The sequence below is a fragment of the Lissotriton vulgaris genome, chromosome 5 (assembly GCF_964263255.1).
Source record: "Lissotriton vulgaris chromosome 5, aLisVul1.2, whole genome shotgun sequence".
NCBI lineage: Eukaryota > Metazoa > Chordata > Amphibia > Caudata > Salamandridae > Lissotriton > Lissotriton vulgaris.
The window spans coordinates 1,587,574,772-1,587,599,889 of NC_141693.1; the positions used below are offsets into that span (position 1 = coordinate 1,587,574,772).

At 46.2% G+C, this 25,118-nt stretch overlaps 1 protein-coding gene across 1 annotated transcript in view; it reads right to left on the bottom strand.

Moving 5' to 3' along the window:
* Window positions 1-3,048: 3,048 nt before the first annotated feature.
* Window positions 3,049-25,118, bottom strand: part of LOC147716746 (dehydrogenase/reductase SDR family member 4-like) — a 243,109-nt gene continuing 221,039 nt past the window's right edge. Inside the window, exons 8-9 of the mRNA XM_086919775.1 lie at window positions 5,555-5,610; window positions 3,049-3,730 (exon numbers count right to left, since the gene is read on the bottom strand). Of these exons, the coding sequence (XP_086775901.1) occupies window positions 3,616-3,730; window positions 5,555-5,610 (171 nt within the window). The 3' untranslated portion in view covers window positions 3,049-3,615. The remainder of the gene's footprint in view (window positions 3,731-5,554; window positions 5,611-25,118) is intronic.

A 25,118-nucleotide genomic window follows, 5' to 3' on the forward strand; every position in this document is an offset into this window, starting at 1 on the left:
CGCATGCGCTGCTCGGCTAGACAGTGCATGCGCTGTCTCGAAGAGGTGTATTGTGTGCTGTCTATGGGCTTACAGGCCACCCATCTCCTACCATTTGTAAACGTCAGCATTGCTCTCATTTCCTTTGATAACATTCATCATGGCATACAGGCGTCATGCCGTCTTCATGTGTTTGGCCCTCTCATAGCGCATGGACCAAGAACATGTCTCCTTACGCTGCTCAAAGTTTGCACAGATACCTTTTCTTTATTCTTGTGCACTTCATGGGAGTACTTGTGTTTTCAGGCCGGCTGCCTTGTACATAAACACAGATACCACTAAAATGCATGCGTGTGTATATAAACAAATACATTTCTTAAAAAGTTGCAAAAACACGAACAGCAAATGTTTATTTTGTTTTTTTTATGATTTGATGGTAATTGGAATGCTCGCTCTGCCCTCCGTCTTGCCATAGCACGAACATGAGCCAATGGTATTGGAGCGCTTTAAGTGCTCATCAGTTACATTCCACAATGACACATGTTGCTGATCCTGCTTGAATTAAGGTATTTTTTTTGCCCCTTCATTAGTTGCCTATCTCCCCATCCTGCTTCCCTGCCTGACCCGTCCACCCACTACCCGCCTCATCACAGCTGCTTTTTTTTTTTTTTTTTTTTATGATCTGATGGTATCGGAGCACTAGTCTCGTCCTCCGTCAAAGCCATAGTCTCCCTTGTACACATACACATACCACTAAATGCATACACGGGTACATAAACAAAGGCATTTCTTTAAAAAGTTGTTAAAACATGAATAGCACTTGTTTATTTTTTGCATGATCTGATGGTAGTGGAGTGCTCGCTCTGTCCTCCGTCTTGCCATACCTCAAAAAAAAGCTGATGGTATTGGAGCGCTTTAAGTGCTCACCAGTTACATTCCACAATGACACATTCATTTTTGTTGCTTATCCTGCTTCAATTAAGGTATTTGTGCCCCCTTCATTGTTGCTTTCTCCCACCCTCTCCTGTTGTTGCTTGCCCATCTCCACATCCCCTCCAGCTTCCCTGCTTGGCTTGTCCCTCCACTACCTCCCTCATCACTACTGATTTTATTTTTGTTTGCACGACCTGATGGTATTGTAGAGCTTGTTCCATCCGCATCTTGCCATAGTGTTAACACCAGCCGATGGTATTGGTGCGCTTTAAGGTCGCATCAGTTACATTACACAATTACACATTCATTCTCATAACCAGAGGAAAGTGTAAGGGATTTTCCCAGAACCACACACTGTTCAGCCGACCACAAGATTCAAACCTGGTTCCTCAGTTCCCATGTTGGCTGCTCTGGCCACCACATCCTCACTTCACTTCAAAGCTTCTCAACTGTTTCTCACTTTCACATATTAGTTCGCCAAGACTCCATTAACACTGAACAAGCACTGGCAAAACCAATATATATTTTCTGCAATGCCTGAGCTATTGGCCTTGTCAATATGAGTGTTTTTAGCCATGTTGTCTAGCAGCAAATTTACTGTTTAGCATTGCTGAAAGTCCCTGAAAAAAGTGCTATGATGCTACCTGCACAGGCCACATCATAGCGTTTTTTTGTGTTTGGAGGTGCAGGACAATAAACTCAACATGGGTGGCGAAGAGACTCGGCTCAACATTCTGTGATTCTGGGGTTGCAGTGACTTTCAGCCATGGTGAACAGCAGATGTGCTGCTAGACAACATGGCTACAAGACATTCACTTTGACAAGCCCAATAGCTATGGCATTGCCGAGACAGACCTATTGGCTATCATCGGCTAAACCAGCACCCAGAGCTCTTCATTGGTTGCCTATCCGGGAAAGGATCAAATTTAAGGCTCTGTGTATCACCCACAGATCCCTTCAGGGCAAAGGGCCCCCTATGCTTGGGAAAATGCTCTATCCCTACAAAACTACCAGGTCCCTGCGCTCATCCCAAGGTAACCTGGACACTGTTCACAGAGTTAGGAAAGCCCGAACTGGAGGGCGACGTTTTTCGGTCACTGCAGCAACCTTGTGGAATTCCTTGCCGACTAGTCTTTGATCCGAACCGACCTACATGAAGTTTCGTAAACTCCTGAAGACATACCTCTTCCCACAAAAGCCATAAGTTCACCCGTCGACCCCCTGAGCTTCCCCTCAGACTTCCACTGCACCCACAGCGCTGGGACGCTCCCGGGCAGCCATGCGCTTTATAAATCTTTTTTCATTTCATTCATTCATTTCATTGGCTTTGCAAATGCTGATCAATAAAACAATATTTACAACTTTTGTAAATCGATCAATAAAACAAGTCAGGATCCTCTAACAAAATCTTCGGGTTACGTAAATAATTTTATAGGCAGTGCCACTTCGAATATAACTTTGAAAACGAAATGATACATCTCTCAAAGATGTATATTGATGACTAACACTCATTTCTTGTCTTTGGGATGTGATTGTTATTTGTTGAGAGTAGCTCAAGAGGAAGGATGCAAATAAAAAAACACCTTCATGCCACGGAGAGTAAAAACAAGCATTGGTAACAGCAATATAATTTGCCTATTGTCTGTGTCAGGGCGTTTATTTTTTTTATTTTTTGCTCATAGTTATATTGAGCAGCAGCTCAACTGCTCTGCATTATGAAAAAAAACATTGTCAAAGTCAATAGAATTAGCATAGGCGAAATCTATTGGTTTTGCCAATGCTTGTTTTCTGTTTCATGACAGTGTGAGCACTTTGGCGAAAACAGCTGAGGAGTACAGTGGGAGCCCAACAGTTTCATGGTGGGATACTATGTGGCCCTCCAATCCTTCGATAAATTACCAAATAATTGTATAATCAAAGAAAAAAAGACTTTAAAATGAAGTGGAACCTTCTTTGTACTATCACTCATAGCAAATTCCAATCTGCCTTTAGCAAACTCGGGGATTTACTACAAATATTAGAGCAACTGCAACACATTTGGACTTTAATATTTTGACCAGAAGACATGCTCCAGTTTATTACACAAATGAAAAGATGCTCTCCAGTTTCTTATATTAATGTCTAGGTATTTCCTCTGTAAAGCAAGACAGAAATAGCTAAATTGTCAACGTTGCAACATTTTCTAGTTTATTACATTGACAGTAAAGGGAATTCTAGCTTAGTTAACTTAAGTTTCATATACATCACAGACCGTCTTCATTCCACTAACTTTGCACTGCCAATACAGTTTAGGTAAATTGTCTGAAAATACCACCAAGCTATCAGCGGGTGTCTTGTTACTAAGAAATTTCTCTGAATTCCATGACTAAACTGGCAAATTTGCTAATGGTGTAGGCCTACTGCTGTTTTTGCAAAAATGAGTTTATTGCATGAGAGTCCATCATGGATCATACCTTAGAGAGGCTGATGGGGCTTAAGACACAGTCAATCGCAAATTGGCCTTTATCCTATAATCTGACTCACACTACTGCCAGTCTTTCAGAAGCATAAATACTGGAGTGTGAGGATTATGCCTTAGTTTTGCTCGTATTTAAGAGATATTTGTTAGATAAGCAGCAAGCTTTATTTAGTCACTACTAGGACATGGTATCTCAGAATTTGCAAACACTGACTTCAGCAATACAGAAATACATATCAACTCATTTAGAGTCTAGAGATGGCACCCCCAGCAGCTACAATAGTCTCTCCAGTGATGTAGGAGGCATCAGATGAGCAGAGGAAGGAGACAATACCACCATAGTCCTTTGGCTCTCCTAATCTGGATGGACAACAGGAAAAAACAAGCATTAACAGGGCACACGGGTTACAATTTCAGAAATACTGGCATCCATTTGAGATTAATCATGCACCAGCTCTTCCCCTTTTGAGACCCAAGCCCTCCCATGCTATAAGATAATGGACCTTCGTGTGTTAATCAAGAGCTCAGCACAGCCCAGAGAGGTCAGCCTTAGACCGCTGAAGCATGATAGTGTTTATCAAAGTCTATACAGGACAAACCCATAATCCTTGAGTCCATGAACGCCCAGTCTTAGAAGCATAAGCTTTTGTATCCTTGTGGTAATTCTATAACCCCATTAGGCCACAGATTCTCATTCTGAGTCATTTGGTCGGGCTCCAACTAAATGTGAGTGGCCCAGTGTGCCTGCACCTCAAATTACTGTGAGAGAATCATGACACAATTTTACCAGGTGCATTCCAAAACCCGATAAAACCACACATTCCCACACTTGTTCACTTCAGTAAAGTACCTGGAATTGGAAATCATGCAGTACAGAACCCAATATTTCTGGGTCTGCATATTGTTCCCCATTCCAGCAACTTTAGTTCATGATGTTAGGTCCAAGTATCTCCAAACATTGATTCTGTGCATTTCAAAACTATTACAATTGAAGTAAGTGACAGTCTATGCAGTAAGTCAAATCTTACTCAAAAAGTCCAATGAGCCAAAACGCATAAATGGACAACATTTTTATCCCATCAGAGAATGGCATTTTTGGTGCTTTATGAATTTTGTAGTACCAAACCAACCTTTATTTGAGGCCTTGGCTTTATTTGATCTGAAGTTATAGATTTGGAAAATTACCTTATGACCTTTACACCTTATAGATTGAACAACAGCTCCAACCGTTTCATATAAGGGATTACAGTAGCAAGTAGCTCTTGGGTCCACCTATACTTGGTTGTGATTTCTATATATTGCAAAAAAAAAACAGAGGAAAGCTCTGCCTACCTCTTTCTCTAGACCCAGTTGTTGTCCCAAACAATTTGGATCTGAGATGGATTTTGATGTTCGAAAAACAACCACACGAAAAGCTTTAACACCACTGGTAGGGAAGCATTTCTTCAGCATCATTTCTTGGCTTTTCAGAACTGAGGTACCTGCAGACATATATGCATGGCCCCATTTCACATCAAATTGCTTTCCACATCTCTCCTTACTATATAATCCAAAGAGATGTGTCCTAAATTGAATGAATTCAAGTAAAGACTTCATATAATTTCAAAAATATGTTTCAATTTCTGAGATCTCTGAGGCAGATGGTACTGCTCCAGATTTCTTTTCAAAGCGCTGGTTTCTAGGTAGCCTCTTGATAGCCTTATGCCTGCAGGGGTCAACGCTGAACCAGGTCAAGTAAGGAAAACGAAATGATCCAAACGTGTAGTGCCACCATACTTTTAGCTTATATACCCCCCTTTCCTGCACTCAATGCAAATCAGCTACTTCAAACAGATGCACCTCTGGCTCACATTACATTTTGGGGCTTTTGGTGGAGATACACAAGGATTTTAAGGAGGCAAGAACAGGCATATTGAGGGATTTGGTGTGTTTTCTGTTTTGGTGTAACACTATTTTTTAAATTGCTGACAGCACAATTTCCAGGCTATCCACGGGGTGGTGCGAGCACCCACCAAGTTGGTTTTCAAAGAGATCAATGGGTTAAGATTGCTGGAATTACCATAGACAATACATTTTGCTACCATTACTTAGCATTGATGAAAGAGCTTTCTGTGGTTGACTGCCTTCCAAGGCATTTCTGACACACCCATCTTAGTAAACACCTGCGAATTCAGAAATATTTACCTGACAACGTTGTTGACCTTCATTATAAACTCTGTGAAGGCCTCATCTTTCAATATCTGTTTAATGACAAAGGACAAGTGTTAAATGGCCATCCAGTGCATACAATGCCACCATCCATGCACTGATCTCCTTTCACAGCTGAGACAGAAGAACTAATCATATATTTGCAAAGGGGGGCACCTGGCTTTTTGGCCCCGTGCTCGGTGGCCATCTGAGGAAACCTACCAAACCTACACATTTCTCAAAACTAGACATCTGGGGGAGTCCAGGGAAGTATGGGTTGTGTGGACCCCCCAACATTTTCTACCCAGAATCCCCAGTAAACCTCAAATTTTGCTGAAAAAATCAAATGTTTTCCACATTTCTGTGTGGGAAAGTTGTGGGACCACAGGGCTGGCACAAATTTCCTACCACCCAGCATTCCCCCACATCTGCCAATAAAAATGATACCTCACTTGTGTGGGTGGGCCACCCAAGGATTTGGGTAGGAAAACATTGCGGGATCCATGCAAACCCATACATCCCTGGACTCCCCAGGGTGTCTAGTTTTCAGAAATGTGTGGGTTTGGTAGGTTTCTCTGGATGGCTGCGGAGCCCGGGGCCAAAAACCCAGGTGCCCCATTGCAAAACCAGATAGTTTAGTGATATGTAATTTTGATGTCTCCACAATATGTTTTGGGCCCTTGCCTGTTGCGCGGGTACATGGCCCACCCACACGAGTGAGGTTCAATTTTTATCAGGAGATCTGAAAGCTGGTTGGTCGGAAATTTGTGTCAGCCCGGTGATCGAACAACTTTCCCACATAGAAATTTGAGAAAATATTATTTTTCAGTTAACATTGAGGTTTGCAGGGGATTCTGACCAGAAAAACATTGGGGAATCCACGCAATCCATACCTCCCCAGACCCCACACGGTGTGTAGCTTTCAGAAATGTGTGGGTTTGGTGGGTTTACTTGATGGCCGCCGAGTACGGCCCCCATTGCAAAACCAGGTGATTTTATGATAGGTCGTTTTGATATCTCCGCAATATGTTTTGGACCCTTTCCAGTTGCGGGTACTTCTCCCATCCACGCAAGTGAAGTACCATTTTTATCAGGAGATGTGGGGGAATGCTGGGTGGTAGGAAATGTGTCAGCCTGATGATCCAACAACTTTCCACACAGAAATTTAAGAAAAATATTATTTTGTCAGTTAATTTGAAGTTTGCAGGGGATTATGTGTAGGGAAACATTGGGGGATAGATACAACCCAAACCTCCCTGGACTTCCCAGTGTGTCTAGTTTTCAGAAACATGTGCGTTTGATAGGTTTCCCTAAATGGCAGCTGACCCGGAACCGAAAACCTAGGTACCCCCTTGCAAAACCTGCAAAACCAGGTTGTTTTGTGATAGGTAATTTTGATTTCTCCACAATATGTTTTGGGCGCTTGCCTGTTGTGGGTTCTTGGCCCACCCACAGAAGTGGGATATAATTATCGAGAGACCTGAGGGAATGCTGGGTAGTGTGAAATGTCTGTCAGCCCGGTGAACCAACAACTTTACCACACAGAAATGTGAGAAAAATGTGATTTTTTTAGGGAGCGTTAGATGTCCAAGAAAGCCATACCTCCCTGGGGTACCCCTGGTGGCAGTTTTCAGAAATGTGTGAGTTTGTTAGGTGTCCCTAGATGGCCGCCGAGCCCGGGGCCAAAAGTTCTAGTGCCCCCCTTGCAAAACCAGGTCGTTTGGTGATAGGTCATTTTGATGTTGCCACAATACGTTTTTGGCCCTTCCCTGCCGCGGGCACTTGTCCCACCCATACAAGTGAGGTATCATTTTTATCGGGAGACTCTGAAAAATGTGGGTGGGTAGAAGGTTGTGGATCCACGTAGATTCCAGAACTTTCCATCACAGAAATGTGAGAAAAATGTGTTTGTTTTGTTTAACAAAGTTTGAGATTTGCAAGGGTTTCTGGGCAACAGAACCTGGTGAGAGCCACACGTGACACCCCATCCTGTATTCCCCTTGGTGTCTAGTATAAAAAAATGTATAGGTTAGCTAGACTTCCCTTATTGCCAGCAGACCTAGGGTTCAGAACTCACAGCTAGGCACCTTGCAAAATAAGGGTCAGTTTTCACTGTAAAAATGTGGTGTGTCCACGTTGTGTTTTGGCCTGTTTCCTGTCACGGGCACTAGGCCTACCCACATAAGTGAGGTATCATTTTTATCAGGAGACATTGGGAAATGTGGGGCAGGTGGAAGTTTGTGGATCCACTAAGATTCTAGACCTTTCCATCATAGAAATTTGAGGATTTATTTTTTTTCAACAAAGTTTTATGTTTGCAAGGGATTCTGTGTAAGAGAACCTGGTGAAAGCTACACAAGTTACCCCATCATGGATTCCCCTTTATGTCTTTTTTTCAAAAATGTATAGGTTTGCTCAGTTTCCTTAGATGTCGAGTGAGCTAGGGTTAAAAATCCACAGCTAGACAATTTGCAAAAAAAAGAGTCAGTTTTCACAGAAAAAATGTGCTTTTTCCATGTTGGGACGGGGCCGTTTCATGTCGTGGACACTCAGCCTGCCCACACAAGTGAGGTACCACTTTTATTGGGAGACTTAGGGGAACACAGAATTGTAGAGCAACTGTTATTATCTATTGACTTTCTATGCATTTCTGCCTTCCAAATGTAACACAATGTGTATGAAGAAAGTCACTTTGAAAAATGTCCTATAATTCACATGCTAGTATGGGTACACACAATTTAGGGGATGTGCAAATAACTACTGCTTCTAAACTCTATATTTGCTCCCATTTTGGAAATACATAGGTGTCCTTGATACCTATTTTTCAATCTATATTTTTGCAATTGAATTTCTATATACCCGGTGCACAATGAAAAACCATTGCAAGACACAGCTCAGTTATTGGCTCTGGGTTCCTCAGGTTATTGGTGAACCTACAAGTCCTATATATCCCCTCAACCAGAAAGGTCCAGCGGATGTAATGGTATATTGCTTTAAAAAGTTTGTCATACTTAAAAGAAGTTACAGGTTAAAACATTGGCACAAATGGCTGTTTTTTCAAAACATTTTCAATATTTCTTACTTTTAACTGATAGTTTCTATTTAAAAAAACCTTTAAAGGATCTACACAAAGCACCCCTTGCTGAACTAAGAATTTTGTTCACTTTTCAGAAATGTATAGCTTTCCGAGATCCATTATTGCTTTCATACCCATTTCTACCACTAACTGGAAGGAGGTTGAAAACACAAAAAGTTGCAAAATAGGCTATGTGTCAGACCCATGCCGGGCCCCATTAAGAGACCTCTGTCTGTCCCTGCGGCTAGGAGAAGATTTCCTGCTTGGCAACCGTTCCCACTCTGGGGCTCCATCCAGAAATTAGTCCATGACCACTGTCAGATTGAGGCTTAGTACGCCTCTAGATTGTGCCACCATTTGATAAGGTTAGCGTTCTAGTCTTTCCCAGCAGTCCGCCATTTCCTTATCCCGCACGTTCTATGTGGCGCACTTCAACTGTTCTATTCAAGCAGTTCGACGCCCTGATTTTGGCTCCCGTCAAATCACCGCGTATTTTTCTAGTTTTGCCCTTTTCCCAGTCAGTATCCACAGAGACTTTATTTCGGAACTTTGGGAGCGTGTTTTCGTTCCTTTCCAGTTGGATTCCTGCACTCCGGAGCGAAAGCCAAATTGCCGCTTGCCAGTGTTCGGCGGTGCGGACTTTGTCCCTGTCAGCGTTCCCTGCCAGAGTACCATTCCAGTGGGCAAGTACCTTTCCGCGTTTCCTCATATTCGCGGTAAGAACTTTCTATTCTCTAAGTCCTTGGTGGCGCTATCCTTGTCCTGTGCCAGTTGGGTTTTCTTCAGCGTCAGAGTTTTTTCCTAGTCTGAAGCGAAGCCTGGTTTCCGATTAAGAACTGTAATTGTCGATGACACATTCAGAGCTTCAGTAAAGACTTTTGAGAGTTTCAGTCAGCTTCTGTGGTTCAACAAGTAAATGAGAGTATATATTATATGCATATGGTAATACTGTTGTCTACCACCTCTATTCATCGCATCACCACTTTCCGTCACTCAACACAAGCAACTTAGAGTCTTCAACCTTTCATATGAACATTATTTGGACTCAGAAAGAGAGCGGCAAATTCCACACGCCAACCAGGTATGAGTGAAGAGAGTTGGGAGTGAGAGTGTGTCCCCCCCTTAAAGGTTAGAACGTTAGTAATGTTCTGTTAACTATTGCAGGTGTTCCCCAGCTGCTCATCCCAGAGGTAGTGACGAAGACACCAGTGTGGAAGCCTCTCTTTGTTGTTTGTTATCCACTTCCCCTTTCCCTTCCATTCCTGGGCTTGGAGCAATCCGGGTGCAGGGGTGTTTGTTAATCTGGAAATTAGCATCGTAGAAGACTTGGCTGCTCGCTCCCACGGAAATCTGGATTATTCAGGTACTGCTTCTGACACTATGTCCCAGTAAAAAGCCAACACTGTGTAGAAAATGTTGGTTTTCTGACAAAAGTCTACCTGTCCCTGTAATATGGGAAGATGGTGATTTCAGCACCACAAACCCTTTGTTCATACCATTTGCAGGATCAAAGCCAGACACTTTCTTCTGCCGCGCCTTTTTCCCTTTTTTCTACAAGAAAACAAAATGTAGCTGTATTTTGGCTAATTTCTAGTTCCTCTCAAGGAGAATTCACAACCAAGTGGACCTTTAAAATCCCCATGATGTTGGAAGAAAAGGACACAAATTTGGCATGGATACCTTATGTGGACATAACGTTACAGGGGCCTAATTGTGAACTACTCCATATAGCAATAAAAAGGCTTAGCACACAGGGGAAAATGCCTAGCAACAAAAGGGTTAAAGAATGAGTTGTCTGTTTTAAGAAGTTGGGGGCCAGATGTAGGTAAATGGCATTTACCGATTCGTAAATACCGAATTTTACCGATTCGGTATTTACAAATCGGTAAATGCTATGTAGGTATTTTTACCGATTAATTTACCGAATCTGTAGAATTCAGTAATTACCGAATCAGTATTTACCGATTCGGTAATTGCCATTGATTCCTATGGGCCTTGAGGCCCATAGGAACCAATGGCAATTACCAAATCGATAAATACCGATTCGGTAAAATTACCGATTTGACAAGGGGGACAGGGTGTCACTTTGACACCCTGTTGCACCCCTGATTCAGGCTTGTGTGCCATGTGACACACATACATGCCCAAAGGGCATGTCTGTGTGCCACATGGCACAGGTGTACATGCACAGTTGTGTATGTACACAGGAATTCGTTATTTACCATGCAATAGTATTACATGATAAATTACAAATTCTTAGGGGCCTGTGGCACTGTTTGCAGTGCACCTACATATAGATTTACCGATTCGGTAAATTTACCAAATCGGTATTTTACAGAATCGGTAAATTTACCGATTCTGTAAAATGTAGGCCCCCTACATCTCAATCACCAAATACCGGTCGGTAACGGCCAAAATCGGCCGTTACCGACCGGTATTTGGTGACCTACATCTGGCCCTAGATGTCTTTACATTGATTGTTGTGTCAGAAGAGCTTGATTTCCTAAAGTGGGGTTGCTAGTAAAGTTTGCGGTAGTCTTAAAGTCATGAAACTATCAAGCTAAATATCTTTGGACTACTGTTTTTTTTTTGCGAATTCGTCGTGACGATCACAAATAAGTTGTTAATATTCACAAATACCCTACCATATTGGGCTTCTATATAAAAGTGCATGAAAGGTTTAACACATACTAACCATTCAGAAGTGGAGTTACAAAAGTAAAAAATGAAAGGCATGGTTTATTTGCTGCCTTCCACATTAACAGAGAGTGTAAAGTTGAAGAGTTTGCCATTAATGGTTGCTTTGTATGAGAGTGGTGTGCCATTCTTATGCTTAGTTTTCACATTTCCGAAGAGTATTGAATCTATCTGATAAGATCAAAAATATATATTCGATTGAAAAACTCAGTTTTTAGGTATGCGGATGATATTTATTTTGCAGAAAAAATGATTTGAAAAGTAGATATGTATGTGAGAATGCTAAAAGATAGTAAAAGCTGTTTAGAAGCCAATAACTAATGTTTTAGTATGTTGAAGCCCCCATACAGTATGTGACCTGTAAAGCAACTGACATACATGTCCACAAAAGGATAGAGTCAGACTGTCACCTAGTCATGCAGTTACAGATGCAGATATACATTTAGTGACCTAGCAGAAACTACTGAAGGTAAATCAAAGGCAGGTGTAGAGACACGCACATAGCCCTCATTTCTTTAACACCGGCATGGAGGTATTTCTTCAGACACATGCATAAACATTTAGAGAGCTGTAAATATATTACAACAGGGAGTCACATACTGACATATTTATTTAAACATCTCATGGAAAGGGGAGACCTCTCGGTCACCCCGAACGTATGGCTGGGTGCCCCGATCCCCCGATAAACCTTTGCGGGCAGGGGGCATGTCCCGGCCGGTATGCCCATAGTGGCGTGGTTGGAGCACACCCCCGCCGCCGAAAAGGGTTGTCCTAACACTCGCCCGGAAGTCCGTGCACTTCTGGGCGTGATGGGGATGCTGCTCGCCTTCCCGCTGCAAGATAAAAGGCGCGGGAATTCTGGCAGGCGTCCTCTTGTTCCTGCGCTCTGAAGGCTGCACCACTCGTCGCTCGTGAGCCCTCAAGGGAACAAGCTGCAGTTTTTTGACCCACCCACCAGCCCCTATTGCAGAAGTTTGGGAGTGAACTAAGTTCTAATTTGCAAGCTGATTGTAATGTATAAACGTCTTGTTAGAATCATTTCTCTCACCTACAATTGATGCCAAAAATGTGCACACAACTGAATACATGCCTATAGGCCGTTTCTCCCTGTGTAGAAATGTAATGAATTATATGCAATAAAAGCGTTCTCTGTTATAGCACCTTTTTTAATTTGTAGCAATGTTATAGTTCATTGGATATATCTAGCTGTAATTTGAGTTAATCATAGGTTTCTTCTCCCTAGTAGGCAACTAATTGTCGTATTTATTTAGTCTTCGGTCGGGCGGTAAGGTCATGATCGGTGAGCAGTGATTTCAAGGTCCCTAGTGGGGGTGCCACCCATTATGGATGGGAGCGCCCGGGGGGAGGCGGCCATTGGCCCCTCCCACGGGGGTGCGGCACCCATTACGGATGGGTCGCCCAGGGGGAGGCGGCCATAGGCCCCTCCTAGGGGGAGACGGCTATATGCCACTCCTATGAATTTCCCGGGGGCCGGATATCCGCTCCGGCGGAAGAGAATGCGGGGAAAGGGGGGGAGTCCACGCTGTCCTTCTTACGGATACCCCGCACGGGAACTCGGACGACCTTAAGATGGCGTCGAGTGAAAGGGGGCCCCATGACAAGGGAAGTTACAGTTGGCTACGAGGGTGAAGCCCTCTGCGCATGTGCCACTCACACGTGAGGGCGGGAATTTGGTGATAGGGATCTGACACTGGTTAAGACCTTGCCGTTGGCCCCTAACGATAGGATGTACAACATTCTTATGCAAATGCATTATGTCATGATGTTAGACTCGGTTAGGAAAATCTTTGTATTAGACAGATACCTGTCTTCATCAAGTGTAATGAAAGTTGAATTTTGTACATGATACATGAAACGTTTTAATTTAAAGTTTTAAATTTTGTTTCATATTTTAATAAATACGGCCGGGGGGGTCGTGAGGCCCCCCTGCCTTCCAAAAAGTTCAAACTGTGTCTGTCTCCTACCATTGGGATTGGTGGTGGAAGGGGTGGCGGGCATCCCTGACCATATGGCCCTGCTACAAGTGTACTCCTACACTCACTCAGATTTGTAGGCAAGCTCTGACTGAAGCTTGTGAACCATGGAGACAGATAGTATTTTAAAGATGTGTGCACTCTCACTGTAAGTTTCAGTTAGCATGCAATGGGTGTTTCTTAAGTGTCAAACCCATGTTTTAGTACACATGACACCTGTTAGGTATGCTGTAGTTAGGCCATTAAGCCTGGTGTTTTGTGTTTAAAAGATGAGAGATGTTCTTTTTAGTGCATTAAGTTACTTGTGCAGTTGCAGGCCTCCATCCCAAGTACTACACAGAGTATGCCAGCACTAGAGCAACTCATATATATGTTCATAAAAACATAGAGTCTCTCTGACACCTAGGGAGGCAGCTACAGAACTACATATACATTCAGCCACTCAGCAGAAACTAGGTATGTATGCAGGAGACTGAAAAGCACCTCCAGACACACATATACAGACCTCCATTCCCTAACACAGGCACAGAGGTATTCTTTCAGTCACTTACATATACAATTAGAGCTGTAAAGTTATTGATACAGACAGTCACATACTTAAACATCTCAGGGTGCTTCTACAAGTGTTCTCATACACTCATTCAGATATGTAGTCAAATGATGACAGAACCTTCTCATCCATGTAGACAGATAGTCATTAATAAAAATAAGTGATCCCTTCTAGTGAACACTTTGTGCAGTGTCACTGCAAGCTTCAGTTGTTATGTGATAGGTATTCCTCCATTGTTAACCCACATTTTAGTATGGATAACACACCTGTGAGGTATGCTGTAGGTAGGCCATAGAGCCTGGTGCTTTATGTTTAAAAGAGGAGAGATGGTCTTTTGAGTTCATTAAGTTACATGTGCACTTTCAGGACCCTACCCTAAGTACTATAAAGAGTATGCCACCTGTGAAACAACTGACATATATGAGTACAAAAGCATAGATTCTGTTATCTAGTCAGGAAGCTATAGAAGTACATATACATTTAGTCACTTAGCAGAAACTAGGTATGTATGCAGGAGATTTAAAGGCATTGGAGTGGAGTGGTGTGGCTCACTGGTTAGAGGTGGCAGACCCGGAAGCAGCGGATGGCCCGGGACCAGGGTTCAATTCCCGACGTGGCAGGGTCGAGAACCAGGGTCAGCGGACTCGATAATTCTCGCCTCGGTGCCTACTCTAACCAGGGATCACACTCGGCAACACTGGGCATTAGCTTGCCTCATCTCCACAACGGCCCCCCTCAAACGCCGGGGATGCCTGGTTTCACCTTGGCGATACCCAGGAAGGAACATCTCACAGGGAAAGCCAGGACGGGTTCCCCAGCGGTCTATAGTGCCAGGACGTCTCCAGGTAGCAGTGCGCTTTACAAGACACACACACCACACACATGTGCAGCCACACCTATATAGCCCTCTATTCTCTAGCACAGGTACTAAGGTATTTGTTCAGCCACTTATGAGGCACCAAATGCACAACCTCTGGAGATGCCCTCTCAGCTTATTTCCACTTTCCTAGACCCAGTGGCACTGTCGTTGGTCACCCGTGAGGAGGCGGGGGAGCTGGGTGAAGACACCTCCTTTCAGGAAGTGCAGGCTGCAATTAAACAAATGTCCAATGAACTAAACTCCTCTATTCTGTACCCCCTGCCCGAGTTTGGACTGGAAGACATATTTTGGAGGCCTATGTGGTGGGGAGAATAGCCTGACAGGGATGTCTCCTGTCCCCATTGTTATTTGCCATTGCAGTTGAGCCACTGGCTAGTAGCACGAGGGCTGGAGGGCCCTACAGGCGACTTGAAGTACAGGGCATTTCATACTATTCGGCCCCTTATGCCAACAGCAAGTTGTTCCTGAGAGATGCAAATAAGGATTTACCTCACGTGATCGTCCTTCTTGAGCGCTTTGGTCAGGCATCTGGACTCTGCATCAATTGGCGTAAGTCTCACCTTTTCCCACTGCTCAAAGGTGCACCCCAACCACAGTATCTAGATTGACTTGCCTGGGAGGGGACATGCTTAAAGTACCTTGGGGTTAGAATTTACCATAAGGATAACATTGGTATAGTCACTAGGCGTGTTCACACAAGTAAGGACTTCTGAAAGACCATACCACTATTGGTGGCAGACTGCACAGCGGTAGCAAAGATGGTGGCACTCCCTCGATTGGTATACTTCTTCTCTGCGCTGCCCATAGTGATTCCCTGAAGGATCTTCCACAAACTTGGCTCATTGTTGATTAGTCTGATATAGGAAACAGGTAGGGGCAGAGTGGCGTTGCAACGATCGACAACTGAGGTGGGATTTTCGTTTCCAGATTTTAAGGCCTACTATTCTGCAGTCCTATTGCAGTGATTTCCCCAATGGATCCATTCACAGAGACATCCTGAGGAGGCAAATGTGGGGTCGCTGCCAAATCCCTCTGTATTGTACCAGATTCTCCTGACTCCGAGGAGACTCTCTCAAGAGAATTCTTCTACCCAGCAGGTCGTCTGACACTGCAGTAGCTGTGCTCTTCAATGTACCCATGTTCTTGTGCCCTATGCCCCGGATATTCCACTGAGGGGCCTGGAGCATAATACCCAGGGTGAAGGTTTGAGAGGCCTGGTGGAATGATCTCCCGATGGGGTACACAGGATCTGGGACATTTATAGAGATGGGGAACTACTAACGTTTGAAGATGTTTCCGCGACTTTTGAAGTAAAGAGAGGTCAGTTTCTACTGCATCGGTGGTAGTTGCCAAGGTGAGTCTTCATTGGGACATGGGTGTGGAGGAGCCCCCGCAACACAGTGCTTTCCAGGTGCTGTGTACCTCGTTGTGCGGTGGATGTGTTTTTATCAAGCGTTAAAGCATGATATTGTTAAACTCTTAGTGTGGCTTGGATGAAGACTTAGCACTTCCAATTCCAGAAGCAGGTTGGGGCAATATACTTGCTTGCACCTATACAGTATATAGAAAAGATAGATTTAAGTTGATTAACTTTTATTATCTGCACAGGGCGTATCTAACCTTGGGTAACATTTCTCTGGTCTTCCATGCTGCGTATGCGGCCTGCCCTTGATCCAGAGAACAAGGAGTGGAGATGCTTTATATGGTGTGGTCCTGCCTCCTAATGTAGGATTTCTGGAGGGAAGTAGTGATTTGTGTTAAAGAGGTGACCCAGAGATCAATTGACTGTGCAACCCTGACATGTCTCCTGGGGGGATTACCAGGGCCTGCAAAACACAAGACTACTACAAGGTTCACAGATTTGGCTCTGGTCCTAGTTTTTTTTTTTTTTTGCAAGACCTTTATTGCAAAGTTGTGCACATACCCAGCAGTGTGCCTACAACCCTGTACAGGGCCAGCCGCCACCAAGTCAACAGCTAGCAAATTGAAGCACAAAGCAAAGAATATTGTGCGAGTACATACAAATTGTGCAGAGGGCAGCAACATTTCTCAGTCCGAGCCAAGTCCATCCTCCGCAAACGTATCTCGCTTATCATATATTGGTCTTATTTTATAATTTTTATAACCAGCAACAACAACCCCCAACCCCCCAGCCCAAACAATCCCGGTTCCTGGTCACAGTAGAAGTCCATAGTATTAATGCAGAGTGGCAAAGCAACACAGAAGGTATGCAAGATATCGCCAGCAGTCGAGCAAGTTGTGTGACCTCAGATCCAAAATCCTGCACGTGCCATCAGTCATTGGATGAGTATAGTTAAGCCTATATAACAAGACAGCCTTCCTGCAAGGACCACCCACACCAAACGATCAGGGCATTCCAGCACAGGCACCACTATAACACAACCTTGCAGTCAGATAATCACTCAGAAACACCTTCACCCGGCAGCAGACCCCCGCCTTCATCTTCGGAACTGTCATCTCCTGCCAGGGATAGCATATATGCAGTATATGGAGCCCAAATGTCTCGCGGACGCGATTTTGCCGGTAGACTTTCAGCATAGCAAGTCAATTGGTCCCTGCAGTAGGCCATATCTTTCAGCCACAGTTGCACATCAGGCGCCCGCCTACCTCCCCACACCATAGCCACCCTTCGTTTAGCAAGTTGTAATGCCAGCACAATCAATCTCCGCTCCTGACTCGGCACACCAGAGGCGAGCCCCAGCAAGCTCAGGCGTATATCCAATGCAACCACAGTGTCCGTCATCTTAGTCAGTGTCTCAGTCACTGCCACCCAGAAGGCATACACTCGTGCACATCCCCATGCCAAATGCATGAAATCCGCATCACCCTCTCCGCACCGGACACATTGAGCAGATTCGCGAAATCCATACCGAACTAGCTGCATGGGCGTATAATACCATTGATGTAGAAACTTGAAATGTAGCAGGCGGAAATTGCCATTGGCCATGTAACTCCCAGTCATGGAGCAGCATTCAGTCCATTCATCAACCGTTAATGGTTCTGGTAGGCATCTATCCCATCGGGCCCTAGCCAGTACAGCACCCCCTCCTTCATCCTCCTGAGCAGCTCGGTATAATCTGGAGAGCAATTTAACTCTATCCTTCGAGGTGTAGAGTAACTGCAAGGCCCCCAGTGTCAAGGGTTCCTCCGGATACGTGGGATATAAGGAGTGTACGGCCGCTCGGAGCCTAACATAAATGAAAGTAGCCATGATCACATTTGTGGATCGCTCTGTGACATTCTGCAATGAGAGGAACGTGGCCCCTGGGAATAGATCTCCCATAGTGTGTAGTCCAGCGCCCTGAAGGACTTGCAGACCACCAATTTCGCTCGACACCGAAATGTCTGAGTGGTATAATAGCGGCATGCTTGGAGCGTACAACGGCAACCTATTCGCTCTTCTACCAAGCTCCCGCCACGCATTAGCCGTGGAGCGCACTGTGTCCACCTCGCCCTTATCAAATACTGAGTGAGTGTTAACAACCATAGCCCTCAACGGGTTAGGCAAAACAGCACTGGCTTCAAGCGCCACGTGTGGAGTATACGGAGGAGCTGACACCCAATAGGCGGCGAAATGCGCTTGGGCGCATAAATAATATAACTTCATATCCGGCACAGCGAAGCCACCCAGAGCGTATGGTTTAGTCAGCACATCCCACGTCACTCGTGGTTTCTTACCAGCCCAGGTTAAGGTGGTCAGCAAGGATCGGAGCCTGGCAAAGAAGTGCGACGCCAGTGGGAGGGGTATGTTAACAAAAAGATACAAAAATTTCGGAAGCACAACCATTTTGATCAGAGACACACGATCAGCAAGGGTGAGGGGAAGCCGAGTCCAGCGAGCCACTTGGTCCTCCAGCTTGGAGACAGCTACTCCATAATTAGCTCTGATAACTTCTTGGCTATCTCGATGAATCTAGATTCCAAGATATCGCACCGAGTCTGTTGCCCATTCCAGTGGGAACTCCAGGGGAAACGGAAGGGTAACATCAGTGAGCGGTAGCATGACAGACTTTTCCCAGTTGATGGTCAGACCCGAGTGGCGACCAAACCGTATGAACTCCCGAAGTATAGATTCAAGATGGCGAGCAGGCTCGCGCACATAAAGAACCATGTCGTCAGCATACATGGACACAGCCAGCGATCGGAGGGGGAACTTCAGAGCCGCATCAGCATACCTCTGCCTCAGCACACAGGCCAGGGGCTCCATCACAATGGCAAACAGCAAAGGTGAAAGAGGGCAACCCTGTCGAGTGCCCCTCTGCACCGGAAACGAGTTCGAGACGTGACCGTTAATCCTCACTCGTGCAATGGGGTTAGTGTAGAGAAGAGTTTCTAACGATGTAAAAAAAAAGGGCACCCCCATCCGATGCAAAATGGCTATCATATACCGCCATGCAACTGAGTCGAAGGCCTTCGCGGCGTCAAGCATGACAGCCACTGCCGCCAACTCTGGTTTGAGCAAATGCAATACAGCAAAGAGAGCCCTGAGATTGTGGGTGGTAGACCGGAGCGGTATAAATCCCGACTGGTCTGGCAGCACCATTACCGGGAGAAGTAGCCGCAGCCTAGTGGCGAGCACCTTGGCTATAATCTTAACATCAGTATTCATGAGGGATAGGGGTCGATATGATTCGCACTGGTTGGGCGGTTTCCCAGGTTTTGGCAACGCAACGAGAAGCGCCTCTCTCATTGTAGTTGGAAACTGGCCCTGGTCTACAGCCTCCTCCAGTACCATCGCCAAGTGCGGGAGTAAAAGATCTACATACTCTTTATAGAATTCGGATGGCAAGCCATCTGTGCCCGCAGCTTTCCCATTAGGAAGGGCAGCTATTGCCTCCCGAAACTCCTCCTCCGTGATGTGATGCATAAGGAATTCCTGTTGCCCCCTCGAGAGCCACACCAGAGCCACGTCCTCAAAGTATTGAGCTATTTTGTCCTCCGACGCCGTCTCCCAATACTCATACATTCTTTCATAATATTTCGCAAAGCAGCTTAGGATGCCAGGTGTGTCAGTCACAACCTCCGCCCCGTCCTCTATTTCTTGCACCGTACAATGCTTAGCCCATGGCTCCCTTATGCGATCCGCCAGGCCTTTCCCCGGTCTGCCCCCTTCACAATAGTAGCGCGCCCTGGTATGCTTGGAAAGGAATTTCACCTCCTGATCAGCTAGTTCGTTGTACTCGGAAACCTTCGATCTAATGTCTGCTAGCAAAGCATCTCCAGGACTGTCCTCCAATCGGCTCTCAAGCACCAATAACTCCCCCTCCAACCTAGACATGGAGTCCCTTAGTGATGTGAGCACTCCAGACTGAAGACCTATGCACGCCCCACGGATAATCACTTTGAAGGCCTCCCACACCGTACACATGCTGTCAACTGTGCCAACATTTTTATCAAAAAACTCCGGAATGATAGTTCTGAGTCGTTCGCGCAACACCTGATCAGTCAAGGTTCCCGGCGACAGGCGCCAAGTGAATGGAGCAGGCGTACACGTTGGAATCCGCAAGTCCAAGCGGACCGGAGCGTGATCGGAGAGCGTGCGAGGCAAATGTTCAACATCCATCACCCATCCACTAACATCCCGAGTCACCAACCAGTAATCCAGTCTCGACCACGTATCATGCGCTGATGTGTAGCAAGTACCCTCCCTCCTACCCGGGTGCCTCAAACGCCACACATCCACTAGCCCAAGTCCTCTCATACCCTCACTAACTTCAGCAGCCGCTTTCTTTCGCACACACAAGGCCTGTCTTGTTTCCTGTCCATCTCCCCATCTAGAATGATATTAAAATCACCTCCACAAAGCACAGCCGACTGTGGCAGCATGTAGATCTTGTTCCAAAGTGCAACATAAAAATCAGGGTCATCAACATTTGGTCCATATACATTAATGAGCGTGATCGGGGTTCCACATAATTTACCATGTACTATAATATAGCGGCCTTCCTTATCAATGTCCTCATGCAGTTTAACAAACGGTACAGTTTTCTTAATCAAAATCATCACACCACGTGCAAAAGAGGAATAATTCGATGCCAGTCTAATTCCCGCCTAACTGCGACCCACAGTTTCTGCCGCCTTCCCCCACAGATGTGTCTCCTGAAGGAAGGCAACATGTGCACCATGCCTATTAAGGAATGCCAACATTTGCCTAGTCTTTTGTGGGCGGTTCAACCCTCTCACATTCCAAGTAATGCATGTTATTTTGCCCCCCCTATCCATCCATCCAGTTCCAACATATGTCCCAAAGGCAGCAGAACCATCCCAAAAGGCCACACCCAGCACAACGCACACAGCCATGCATTCTTTGATGTCCAGCGAGCAGTGCCACTCCTAGCAGGCAATACAATGCCCAGCATCCCCCCAACCCCTATAGAGGCCTCACACACCTCACATCATACTGAAGGAAACACTGCAACCATACCCAGGAAAGCCAAAAACTCCCCATCCCCCCTCCACCCACTTCAGCATCCCCAACCTGCCAAAGCTGACCCCATCCCCCCTCCCCCAACAATCCCAACAGTGCATACATAAGTGTGTGGGGATCTCCCATTTGCGGGGACACAGTGGCGCACAACTCCCGCCAGATAACTGACGAGAGAGCGATTAGAACATCCCGCCCCCCCCCAACCCTCATGGCGTCTAGAATCGCTGCAAGTCATAGCCGCCCAGTGTCAGCAGCAAAGTAAGTGGCTCTTCCAACATTACCCCATTAAAACCATCATTACACCAGTAGCAAAGGGCAGTCAAGCTACTACATATAATGCTCCCACCTCACATGTGCAGGTGCAACTGTGCACAACCCAATATAAACCTGAGCATACTAGCCCCATGTTAGAAGTAACTCATCCACAAGCTGCCCCATGGATGAACTACAATGCACCATAGTAATGACCACAAAGAAGTCTGAACCAGCATTCCGCAAAATAAGGGTAAGACAAGTTAGCAGGGCACTAAGCCACGCAGTGCCAAGCGGCAACGCTCCTCACAGGGTCAACACTCCAACAATAATCAACCAGCAAGGAGACAGCCGCCTAAGCCACATCGTCCAGTAGATCCCCCTCCCCTTCCTGCTGCACATTTGAGTCTCTTTTGCGTTTCTTCTGTTTTTTCGCATAGTCCATAGCAGCCTTAGGGGTAGCAAAGATTTTGTTGTCAGACGGGGGCCCTATCCGTAGACGCGCCGGATACAACATGGCGTGTTGAATGTTCTCGTCTCGAAGCAGTTGTTTCACCGGAGAAAACTCCTTGCGCCCTGTCTGTACTGCCACAGTGAAGTCTGGGTAGAACTCAAGTTTACTCCCTTGGTATTCAATGGTGCCCTTCTCCCTGGAGAGTCGAAGTATAACATCCCGGTCCTTGTAATTAAGTATGCGAGCGATGATAGGACGTGGTTGAGCCCCAGGCACCGGCCTCTTTGCCAGAGTACGGTGCGCCCGTTCCACGATGAAGACCCGTGATAGCTGATCCGAACCAAAAATTTCCACCAGCATGCGTTCCATGAAGTCTTCCATCCGACCCACATTCGTGGATTCCGGCAGGCCCGTAACGCGAATGTTGTTGCGCCTGGACCTTCCCTCCAACTCCTCGTTCTTCGCCTGAATCATCGCTAGCACCCTCTCCATATTGAATACCTTAGTGGTCACCGTGGCCAGCCCATCCTCCGTAGCAGATACCCTCTGTTCCACCTCACCCATTCTTTCATTCTGCCGGTCGAACTGCGTCGCCATATGGTCGAGCCTGTGATTGACCGCCTCCATGGTGCATTCAATGGACTGCAGCATTTTCTGCATCGCCACCAACGTGGTCTCTAGGTTCGGAGCACCACCAACCGCTCCCGCAGTCTCAGCGTCCGGCGGCGGCTGTGAGGAGGACAGCGCAGACTTTTTTGCCTCAAAGTTGATTTTGGGCTGATTGCGCTCCGGCCTGCCCATGGCGCCCTTTCAATATGTGTCTCAGCCCAGTGATAACAGTCCGTGGGGCTGTTCGATGATCCCCGCAGTGCTGGCCAAGGCGAACCCCCAGTCGATGCAGGGGGCGAGCGCTATATCTCTTAAGGCACCCGGCCGTCCCCCGCTCCAGCAGCCACAGCACAGGGAGCAACAGCGTGTCCAGGGCGGTAGGCCAGGGGCACCGGACCAAACAGATACCTGGTCCCCCCACGTGGTCCTGCAGCAGCAAAGGTCTCTCCACACACGTGGGGCGGCAGCTCTCCCCCAGCACCCCTCCGCTGCGCCACAACTTCGTCCCGCACCCCAGCCAGCTGCAGCTCGCGCAGCACGGCCCAGTGCGGCCCAGCGCCGCCTCCGCAGCCCCGGCCTCACGTAGGCCCTCGCCCCACTCACCACCACCAGCGGGGCCGGACTCCAGTGCGTGCGAGCTCCGGGTACTCTCTCGGCGTCCACAAGGCTCCGCCGCCGCCCGCAACGCGGCTTTCAGTTCTCCCGGCCGAGCACCAGTCAGGGAGAGCAGCCTCCGAGCTCCGATCCGTTGGGCGGTGCACGCTGCTGATCCGCGCGCCTCGGCCGTTACTCAGGCAAAGCACGGCACCTCGGGCAACACTGGTCAAACGTCACCCTCAAAGACGGGAGAGCACCACACTCGAGTCTTAGGCACTTCAGATAAGTTTCGCCATCAAGTCGGGGGGTAAAAGCAGCAGGATGTGCAGGATTTTAATGCAAATTATGAACGGTCCTGGCAGAGCCTCACATACGTGCGTCCATCTTGCTCGGCGCCCTCTAGCGCCCCCGGCTCTGGTCCTAGTTAGGCATGAGATTACCATGCAATGGAAAGCCACTAGGGCTCCTAGGTATGACAAATGATGGGAGGAACTGATGCAGTAGGATGCTCAGCGAGGTGAGGAAGGGTAGGGGATCAATGGAAAGGGGTCTAGCTTGGGACCATTCAATTAACTGTCTTAGGGAACCTGGCATGGATTCTATATTTGGTGGGGGAAACATGCAACAGCATTAATGATATATCTGGTGAGGGAAGCACGTAGCAGCAATTTTTGAACATATGTACCTTGGGGTGGAAGGTGCACTGACGGCGCATCATATTATTCTTTTCTTTGGCCCCGGGCTTAATGGTGTTCTATGATTTTTGAATTAATAAGGTAGGGGCCCAGGGATATTGATAAGGGGATGGGTGGGAGGAGAGGAAGTTACTGTTTGATTATTGAATGGTTGTTTTCTTTGATATGCAGCAGTGCACTGTTCCTGAATGTCTACGTGATGACTTGTTAAGAATTCTGTTAAAAAAAATAAAATTGTTATAAAATACTCCTGACATGGTACCTAACCCCAGCCTGCTTGGCCACTATTTATACCTCTTCCCCAGAATGCTGCCATTGCAAGATTAAGCGAGGGATGATGCTGCATACGTGGTGATTCTGTGATTGAGTTCAAACATTCTGGAAAGCTGTGTGTTACAGATAAAAGATATAACAAATGTCACCTTACATATGGACCTCACAACACAATTTCTGGGAATACAAGAAAACACTCTGATTACCAATTGATGACTCTTGGAGATGACTACTCACTCAGCTTCGCCTTGCCGTGGGAATAGCGATCACCTGACAGTAGCAAGCTTAGGTGGCCCCAAAAATCCAGATGTGGGTGCCCACTGTGTAGCCCCTGTAGTCTGTGGAAAAATTGAGGGAGAGGGACAGAGTTTTCAAGTTTGAAAATATATGGGCCCCATTTCATACATTTATGAAAAACCAGGGGAAAATTGGATTGGGTCTTGGCACCTCCCGAAACTCATTCAGGCATCAGGCCTCTGTGGGCATAGCTTCCCGGAAAATACTGCAGAGCCTGGAGATGCTACATCCAAATAGTTTTATCCTCGTGAGTTGTAGTTGATAAGACAGTGGGTGCTCAAAGACAATTAGCCCTTTTAAACCTTCACTGTGGATGCCCTCACATTCGAGGGACAATTAGCTCTGCACATGATATTGAATGGAATGATTTAAAACTCATTGTAACGTTTGAGGGTCCATATCCCCAGGTTTGCTTTATGACTTGGAGAGTTCACTGTTCTTTTTCTTTTTCCATTCTTGTATTTGTACTGCTTCTGTTAACTAGTATCATCATTATCGGTGGCGGTTTTAAATGTCCCTAGTTTATACATTGTGATGGGATGATGTGTATTTACTTGATATACTTATGACCACACCACCTTTCACTACAATGTATGTGCGGCTGATGCTTTGTTTACAGATTTCTGTGCCCCAATTTTTTTTTTTTTTTTTTAGTAAGTCTTTTATAGCGCTCGGCTACTCAGAAGAGTGTCCCCGCGCTTTATTGACAACCTAAGAAGACAGACACAACACAACAGAC